At 48.1% G+C, this 9,939-nt stretch overlaps 1 protein-coding gene across 6 annotated transcripts in view; it reads left to right on the top strand.

The window, feature by feature from the left end:
* The first annotated feature begins 354 nt into the window (after positions 1–354).
* HDAC2 (histone deacetylase 2) overlaps positions 355–9,939 on the top strand; it is a 103,209-nt gene continuing 93,624 nt past the window's right edge. For 4 of the 6 annotated variants that reach the window (XR_011019343.1, XM_068231323.1, XM_068231321.1 and 1 more), the window contains exon 1: positions 355–671. Coding sequence is in view for 4 of the 6 variants with exons in the window: in XM_068231323.1 (XP_068087424.1) it covers positions 620–671 (52 nt within the window). In the remaining 2 variants the exon portion in view is untranslated. The remainder of the gene's footprint in view (positions 672–9,939) is intronic. The other 2 variants (XR_011019342.1, XM_068231322.1) reach the window with 2 other exon arrangements.

Below are 9,939 nucleotides of genomic sequence, written 5' to 3'. Positions count from 1 at the left end.
CAGTCTCCTACTGCGCATGCGGGGCAGCGCAAATCAATAGGCAGCGTAATCAGACACAACACCGGAGAAAGCTCGGACCGCACCACACACCGGTGGCTGAAGGGGAGGCAAGCCAGAACCATCGTGAGAAGAAATCTCCCGCTGGCACGGAGCTTTTCCTGCCACGCCCCCCGCACCAGCTTCGTATGGTCTCACCCTGGCGGCTGCGCGCACATCGCCTGCCCTAATGTGCCTGATGTTTTGAGGCGGGTCTAAACCGCCTACAAGCATGAAGCTACACCCTCTCTGTGGCATGTTGGATAATACCCCGCCTTCAGACCGCCTCTTACGGCCCAAATCCGCCCCGTTCTCCTATCTCCATTGCAGTACACTATACCAACTAGCTGCATGCTCCGCCCTCTCAGTCTTCGGCTCCTCCCAAGCAGCCTCACCTGGCCCCGCCCACCACTGTCTGCACCGTGTCTGTATATGTGTTTCTATGCGCGTCCCCGACCGAGCGGGAAATTTCCATTGATCACCGAATAACGGGTGACTGAGGCTTGAGAAGTGTCTCCCGGTGGAATCCGGCCCGCCCGCTCCTCGCCAGGTCCCTGTGTGAGCAGCATACGCGCGGCGCTCCATGGCGTACAGTCAGGGGGGCGGCAAGAAGAAGGTCTGCTACTATTATGATGGTAAGAGGAGAGCAGAGTGCTGGGGGGCAGCAGGGGGAGGGGTGTGCGTGAGGTCATGGCGCCCCATTATCTGCAGCCTGATAGCACAGCGCTTTGTCTGCACTACAGGTGACAGCAGGCTGCCGGGCCGAGATCTCACTGATGCCGCTGGCCAGTGTTCTCTATCCCGCTCAATGAATCAACATGGCTGGACTGGCAGCCTGCTGGGTGCAGATGTGACAAAGTGCGCAGAAAAGTTTGCAGGAGCCGCAGGATGTTGTGTGCTGAGCTGCAGGCAGCATCTCTACAGAGCCCCTGCGGGACACTTGTGTGACAGTGGCCTCCTTCCTTCATCACCGCATCATGCTGGAGTGATAGTGGCCTCCCTCCTCCATCACAGCACCATAGTGGCTTCCTTTTTGCATCACATCCCCATGCTGGAGTGACAGTGGCCTCCTTCCTTCATTACAGCTCCATAGTTGCATCCTTCCTCCATCACATCCCCATTGCTGGAGTGACAGTGGCCTACTTCCTCAATCACCACCCCATGTTGGAGTGACAATGGCCTCCTTCCTCCATCACAACCCCATGCTGGAGTAACAGTGGCCTTCTTCGTCCTCTTCTTCCATCACCGCCCCATGCTGGAGTGACAGTGGCCGCCCTCCTCCATCACCGCCCCATGCTGGAGTGACAGTGGCCGCCCTCCTCCATCACAGCCCCATGCTGGAGTGACAGTGGCCTCCTTCCTCCATCACAGCCCCATGCTGGAGTGACAGTGGCCTCCTTCCTCCATCACAGCCCCATGCTGGAGTGACAGTGGCCTCCTTCCTCCATCACAACCACATGCTGGAGTGACAGTGGCCTCCTTCCTCCATCACAACCACATGCTGGAGTGACAGTGGCCTCCTTCCTCCATCACAACCACATGCTGGAGTGACAGTGGCCTCCTTCCTCCATCACAACCACATGCTGGAGTGACAGTGGCCTCCTTCCTCCATCACAACCACATGCTGGAGTGACAGTGGCCTCCTTCCTCCATCACAACCACATGCTGGAGTGACAGTGGCCTCCTTCCTCCATCACAACCACATGCTGGAGTGACAGTGGCCTCCTTCCTCCATCACAACCACATGCTGGAGTGACAGTGGCCTCCTTCCTCCATCACAACCACATGCTGGAGTGACAGTGGCCCCCTTCCTCCATCACAACCACATGCTGGAGTGACAGTGGCCCCCTTCCTCCATCACAACCACATGCTGGAGTGACAGTGGCCTCCTTCCTCCATCACAACCACATGCTGGAGTGACAGTGGCCTCCTTCCTCCATCACAACCACATGCTGGAGTGACAGTGGCCTCCATCACAGAGTACATTTGAAATCGGCGCAGGATACAGCGGTATATAGCTGATCCTGCTTCTGCACAAGTCCGGGCCGATTTAATTACTATTCCCCCTCCAAGCCGCCATGGATAGTGGGGGAATGAAATAATTCGGCTTCCAGCGATTGCTGGAGGCCGAATAATTATGTTTTTAAGCAACCTCGGCTCCGTCTTCCGACAGTGGCCTCATTCCTTCATCATAGCCTTATGATGGAGTGATAGTGCCCACCTTCCTCCATCACAGCCCCATGCTGCAGTGATAGTGGCCTTCCTCCTCTCACTACATACTCTAACATCCATAACATGGCCACATGCTTTGCTGACAGTGGCCTCCTACCCTTGCACTTCTAGTCACCAACATCAAACCTTAGGCAGTAGCCTCTCTTTCACCCTGCTTCTGCACCCTCCTGTTCACATTATATCTCAGTGCCCATAGTCTTCAGGCACTCCTACTGAGGTATATACTAGAAAGTGCACTGTCTTATGTCATTAGAAGGAGGAGGAAATAAAGGGAAGAGGAGGAATATATTATAGATAAAAAGACTCCCCAGCATGCAACTGTTTTGCCAGCCAATGGCAGTTAAAGGTCCAGTGCTCCTAAGGTATGTGATAGCTCCAATCCATAACAGCAGAATACGGAAAATTGAATACTTACCTGACGGTAATTTTCCTTTCCAGATGTGTCCATGGCAGCACAGTCGGGTTAAGTCCCCACCCACTTGACCTCTATAGGACCATCCCTATAAATTTCTCCCTTTATCTCCCCCCCCCTCCCCCCTGTAATCTTTGACTCGGATCACCGAATCTAGGGAGGGAGCCCTGTGCTGCCATGGACACATCTGGAAAGGAACATTACCGTCAGGTAAGTATTCAATTTTTCGTATTCCATATGTTTCCATGGCAGCACAGTCGGGAGATAACTAGCAATAAACACAGGGAGGGATGAGGTGTAATGCTGAACAAAAAAGTTTAATTTAACTCACATTAGCATTTAACACACTGGCTCCAAACTGTAATGTAGAGTTGGCCGCAGGGTCAACTCTGTAATGTCTTATAAAGGTATTTAGAGACGACCAATTGACCGCCTGGCATATCTTCTCAGGAGAAACTTTACAGAATGCAGCCCAAGATGCTGCCATTCCCCTTGTAGAGTGCGCTGTTACCTGTTGCGGAGGTACTAGGTTATTAGTCTTATAAGAGTTTTGAATAGTTTTCATTAGCCAGTTTGCTATCGTCCGTGAGGAGGCAGGCTGGCCGGACCTATAACCTGTTGATATCACAAACAATCTGTCCGTTTTCCGCAATTCTTTTGTTTTTTCAAAATACCGTATATACTCGCATACAAGCCGAATTTTTGACCCCCAAAAAGGGGGCCAAAAGTTGGGGGTTCGGCTTGTATGCGAGTCGTGGGTGGTGGTCTGCGCCCCCTGCTCGCTCGCCCCCTCCCTCCCTCCGCGGCCGCCGCTGCTGCTAAATTACCTGCTTCAGCGGCCGCTTCCTAATCCGGGTTCCCCTCTTCATCCTGCGGACTCCGTAACTGTATCGCAGCAGCGCGCCCGGCGCTGCTGCTGTGGCGATGCAGGGGGCAGGAAAGAGCGATTCCCCTGGTAACGGCGCATCACCGTTACCAGGGGAACCGCTCTTTCCAGGCCCCTGCATCGTCACAGCAGCAGCGCCAGGCGCGCTGCTATGATACAGTTACGGAGTCCGCAAGATGAAGAGGGGAACCCGGATTAGGAAGCGGCCGCTGCCTAAAGCAGGTAATAGCAGCGGCCGCGGAGGGAGGGAGCGTGCTGGGCAGGGCACTATACTAGCTATACTGAGCACTATACTAGCTAAACTGGGGCACTATACTAGCTATACTGGGCACTATACTAGCTATACTGGGCACTATACTAGCTAACTGGGGCACTATACTAGCTAAACTGGGGCACTATACTAGCTATACTGAGCACTATACTAGCTAAACTGAGCACTATACTAGCTAAACTGAGCACTATACTAGCTAAACTGGGGCACTATACTAGCTAAACTGAGCACTATACTAGCTATACTGGGCACTATACTAGCTATACTGGGGCACTACCTACCCATACTGGGCACTTTACTATCTATACTGGGACACACTAGGGGAATAAGGCGGCCAGCATTTCCTACCCCCGGCTTATATGGGGGTCAATCATTTTCCCCTGTTTTTTCAGGTAAAAGTTGGGGGGTCGGCTTATATGCGGGTCGGCTTATATGCGAGTATATACGGTAGGTCTTGAGTACATTTCCCACATCTAGAGGATGGGGTACTGGGTTGGCTTCGTTAAAGAGGGTTGGTAACGTCCACTCTTGATTGAAGTGATATACAGAGGCGACTTTAGGGACAAAATGCTGTATTGGTCTAAGCACCACCCTATCTGTATAGAAAGTTAATGCAGGTTCCTGGCAGCCTAATGCTTGTAATTCGGACACCCTTCTGGTGAATGTTATAGCTCCCAAAAACACTGTTTTTTGAGTTAGAAGTGTAAGAGAGAATTGTTCTGAAGGATGATATGGAAGTTTAGATAAAGCTTCTAATACTAAAGGCAGATCCCATTTTGGGAAGAAAGTCTTGATTGGTGGTTTCTGCTTCATTACTCCCTTCAGGAATTGGATCACTAATGGATGTAATGCCCACCTCTGATCTGTTAAAGCTGACAGTGCTGTCACTTGTACCTTGATTGTATTGTATCCTAACTCCTTGTCTAATCCTGTTTGAAGAAAGAGTAAAGGTCCGTACACACGCCGGACTTTAGGCAACGACGGGTCCGTCGTTGCCTCCCGCTGGGTGGGCGTGCCAGCGACAGTCCGGCGTGTGTACGCTCTGTCGTCAGACTGATACGGCTGTTTCTGAGCGATCCGCCCGGCGGATCGCTCAGAAACAGCCGTATCAGTCTGACGACAGAGCGTACACACGCCGGACTGTCGCTGGCACGCCCACCCAGCGGGAGGCAACGACGGACCCGTCGTTGCCTAAAGTCCGGCGTGTGTACGGACCTTTAGACATCAGTTATCCCAGGTTTAAGAGGGTCTGTCTTTTGATGTGCTGAGAAATCTTCAAATTTTGACCAAACTCTTTGGTATGAAGCATTTGTAGTAGGTTTCCTTGCTTTCAGAATGGTCTGGATTACTTCTGTCGAGCATCCTAATGATTCCAACTTCCTCCTCTCAATTTCCACACTGCTAACTTTAAGGTGGCTGGGTTGGGATGAAGTATCGGTCCCTGTGACAGGTTCGGTACTGTTGGTAATAGTAGCGGTTCCTGTTGTTTTAATTGCCATAATAGTGGGAACCATGGCCTTTTCGGCCAGAACGGTATCACTGCTATTAGAGTCACCTCTTCCTGCATCAGTCTTTAAAGTAAACGTTGAATTACTGGGATTGGAGGGAACACATAGGCTGTACGGAACATCCACGGGGCTACTAGTGCATCCGCTGCTTCCGCTTTTGGTGTCTGGACATAAACCTTTCGCATTTGTTGTTGTTCTTCGTCGCCATCAAATCTAGCTTCGGATCGCCAAACTGTTCGCATATCAACTGGAAAATTTTGTTGTTCAATGATGACTCGTTGTTGTCTATACGTGTTCTGCTTAAGTAGTCTGCCGTTATGTTCTGTATCCCCGGGATATGAATGGCCGTTAAGCTTCTGAGGTGAGTTTGTGCAAAGTTGAATATTGGAGTAACCTCCTGAAGAAGTCTCATTGATCTCGTCTCCCCCTGTTTCTTTATGTAAGCGACTGCCGTCAGGTTGTCCATACGTAATGTCATATCTGCCCCCTGAATTTGATCCTTGAAACTGGTGTCTCGTTCGCCACTGACGAAGGAATCCCGTCTGCCATTGCCTGGTATGCCACTGTGCCCAACGGATCATTGGAATGGTGGACGTCAAGGTTCCCAGTAGGCTTAGGCATTGTTTCGCTGTTATTACTGTTTTCTTTAACATGCTTTGTACTAATGACTGAATCTTCAGTCTTTTCTGTTCTGGCAGACTGATTGTATTGTGTTCTGTCTGGAGACGTGCACCTAGAAATAAGATCGCTCTTGTCGGCTCCAGTTGACTTTTTGAAAAGTTTATCTGCCAACCGAATCTCTGTAATTCTGATAGAAGTAGATGTTTGTGTTGATTTATGATTTCCTGATCCTGATGTAATAATAATAGGTCGTCTAGGTAGTGATGTAGTCTGAGACCCCTGATTCTTAGTTTTTCTATTAATGCCAATAGGATCTTCGAGAACGTTCTGGGGGCCGTCGAGATTCCAAAGGGAAGGCATCTGAATTGCAAGTGTAGATAGCCTATTGCAAATCTCAGGTATTTCTGGTAGTCTGCGTGAATTAGAACATGCAGGTATGCGTCTTCTAAGTCGTTCGAAATTGCCCAGTCCTTGATAAGTAGTACTTTCACAATGGTTTGTAACGTCTCCATCTTGAAGTGCTCTGAGATGATGAAAGAGTTGAGCTTTCTGAGGTCCATTACAGGCCTCAAGTCTCCTGTCTTTTTCTTTACAAAGAAGAGAGGGGAGTAAACCCCTAGTCCTCTCTCCTCTGCTGGGACTTCGGTTACAGCTTGTTTCAACATTAGTTCCTTTACATATTTCTGTAGAATTTCCTTCTTGTCCTTGTTTACCGGTATGTTTGTAGGAATGAACATGTCTGGAGGTAATCTCTTGAACTTCCATTGATGTCCCTGGGATATCGTTTGTCTCATCCATCGGTCGTCGATCTCCTCCGTCCAGACATTTCCGAAGGCCTGAAGTCTGCCACCTTCCGGCGATGCCTGGACGGACAGAACAGCAAAACGCTTCTGGGAGGCTGTGGACTGACCGGTTTTCTTTTGTCGATTTAATCTCAAGAGTGTAGATTGGGAACTCTGCCAATTTTTCTTGAAATCGCGAGTAGGTCTATAAGATATATTACTTCTGTGTCTGGATTGATACGTGTTTCTTTGAAACGTAGGTCTCTTATTCTTGCGGTCTTGTGGAATCAATCCTGATTTCCCCCCAGTTACTTTCTTAATGGCCTCGTCCATCTCTTCTCCGAATAAATTCCTTCCGTCATACGGAATTTTACACCAGTCTTGTTTTTAATTAGAGTCTGCGGACCAGTTCTTTAGCCACAACGCTCTCTTAGCTATAACAGCATGGAGCATAGATCTTGTTGAGCACTTCAGTACATCCACTGCTGCCTCTCCTACGAAGTCAGCTGTTAATTTGACATCATCCAGGGCTGCTATTATAGTGTCCTTGTCTGTGTCTGATCTTAATGCATCCTCAATATTTTGTATCCAAACCCTTAAAGAGACACTGAAGCGGAAAAAAAAATCTGATATAGTGAATTGGTTGTGTACTATGAATAATTACTAGAAGATTAGCAGCAAAGAAAATATTCTCATACTTTTATTTTCAGGTATATAGTGTTTTTTCTAACATTGCATCATTCTCTAATATGTGCAGATTACACAACACTAAGCTTTCAAAATGAGTCTTTCAGAGCAGTCTGTGAAGTAATGACTTCTCCTCTAGCAGATAAAAAGAAAACAGTTCACTTACAGTTGAGATAATAAAAGTCAGATAACAGCCCTCTCCACGACTAACTTAGTCGTAGAGATTAATGGCTTTTTTGCATAGAGATAACAACTGGAGTTTCTTAGCTCTTCCTGTACTGGAAACAATTAGACTGATGTATCTGATCTTAATGTTTTATTTCTTAGCTGTACTACACATACAAATCATAATATCATAATTTTTTTTTCGCTTCAGTGTCTCTTTAAGGCCTCTGCTATGGATGTTAAGGCTATTGCAGGCTTACATGCGCTTCCTGAAGACATATAAGATCTTTTTAAATTCTGCATCAATCTTCCTTTCCAGAGGATCTTTAAAGGAAACGGCATCGTCTCTAGGCAGTGTTACATGCTTCGCTAGTCCACAGAAGCATCCAGTCTTGGTGGGTCGTCCATCGATTTTAGTTTGGATTCTTCCATAGGGTAAAGTTTATTACATCTATTAGACAGAACCGACTTCTTCTCGGTTTTCCTCCATTCTTCTAGCATTATTTCGTGAATTACCTCCATTAGGGGAAAAGGTTTCACCGACTTCAAGTGTGAATAGTATTCTTTTTGACTGCTAATAGACGGTTCCTGCTCATCTTGCCATTCTATGGCCTCTCTAATGGCCGCTATGTATGGTTGCACTAGGTTAAAATTAAATCCTATCTCGGTTGAGTCTGTCTCCGTATCTGAGTGTGATGGACCTGGTTGCGTGCTTACTGACTCCGGCTGTGGTGGCTGATTAGGTGGTAATGAGGCAATATAAGTTATTCATTGATTCCTGTACAGCTGCTTTGATCATAGCTGCTATATCCTTAGGTGGCTCCTGTTCTCTTGCCATTGTCTGAAAGCAGGACTGACATACTAATTTCCCGGGCAAGGTATAATCGCCACATGCCCAACACCTTTTCCTGGATGAGCGATGTCTGCTGGGAGATCTACTATAGTGATGTCTCCTGGAGCGTGATCTGGAATGAGCCTTCCTTGACTTTGTACGTTGATGCGAACTTGATCTGGACTGTCGTCGATCAGATCTGCTTGTTCTGGGCTCTGTCTCTTTAATAGGGCTGTTGAGACATAAGAGCAGATGTCAGTTCAGCACTCTCCTGAAAAAGATATATACTTACACCTCAACTCCCACCCTTCCTACCTAATAGCTCTAGACTGGTCACTTGTCTGTGGTTGCTCTTGCTCCATCATTACAGCGTCTGCTGTAAGAGTAAGTGAAGGAGATATGAGTATATGTATGCATACACATTAAACCCTAAGTAGCATAAACAAAGTGTAGTCTAACCGGGTATAACATAAGGAAAAACCTGTCCATGCAGCAGCAGCAGCTCCGCGGCATAATCCGGCAAGGTGTCCTCCATAATGCAGGTACACCAAGTAATGCCGAAATTCTTTAAATAGCCCTCCCCCGCTGTCTCCACCAATCCCGAGCGCTGAGTAATTTACTGCGCTCATGTTATCCTAGACGTAGGAGGAGAGCGGAGCCGCTGCCTAGCAACTAGCTAGGCGTTCAGCTGACATCACTGCGTAAGGCGGAACTGGAAGTAGGCGGAAGTAAGCGGTGAGGCGCAGCTGGAGCGCACGCCCGTCCGTATACCCAGCAATACGGAATAGAGCAACCACGCAGCATATAGCTGCCCAGAGTTAGGAGTCTTGGAGACACATGTAGGGTTTACCTTACCATCTCTCTTGAGCCGCGGCCAGAAGCGGCTTTTCCCCGAGCGGTGAGTTATTTAAACTCTGTGCTGGGGACTTCATGCAGGCGAGGCCAAACCTGATGGAGGGTAAAAGGGAGGGAGTTGATTGTTGTTCCGAACTTTGTTCAGCAGGATGATCCTAAGAGTTCAATGGTGATACGAGGACAAAAAGATTACAGGGGGGGGAGCTAAAGGGAGAAATTTATAGGGATGGTCCTATAGGGGTCAAGTGGGTGGGGACTTAACCCGACTGTGCTGCCATGGAAACGTATGGATAACAGCAGAAAAAGTTTTGAATGCAGGATTAGCATCTTTATCACTTAATACACACAGACCAGTTGCTGTTTAAATTTGATTTTTATGGTGACAATGCCGCTTTAAGGTAGCCATACATCTAGCAATGTATGGGCAGATTCGACCAAGAGACAAATCTCTTGAATCTGATAAGAGAGAGATCTGTCAGCTGCCCATGCATGCAGTGTTTTCCTGTTTAAACAATATTACTAATAAAGGATTATTTTATGAGTGGCTTTTGTACTATAGGGCTATTTTGGTCCGTTGTGACCAGTGTGTTGCAGCCCATACACCACAGGCAGATTCTCAATCAATTTTATGCTGGAATCGGTCTTGTGCACC

Source organism: Hyperolius riggenbachi, chromosome 4 (assembly GCF_040937935.1).
Source record: "Hyperolius riggenbachi isolate aHypRig1 chromosome 4, aHypRig1.pri, whole genome shotgun sequence".
Taxonomy (NCBI): Eukaryota; Metazoa; Chordata; class Amphibia; order Anura; family Hyperoliidae; genus Hyperolius; species Hyperolius riggenbachi.
Note: the sequence above shows the minus strand (reverse complement) of the source record. Positions and strands in the feature narration are given on the sequence as shown.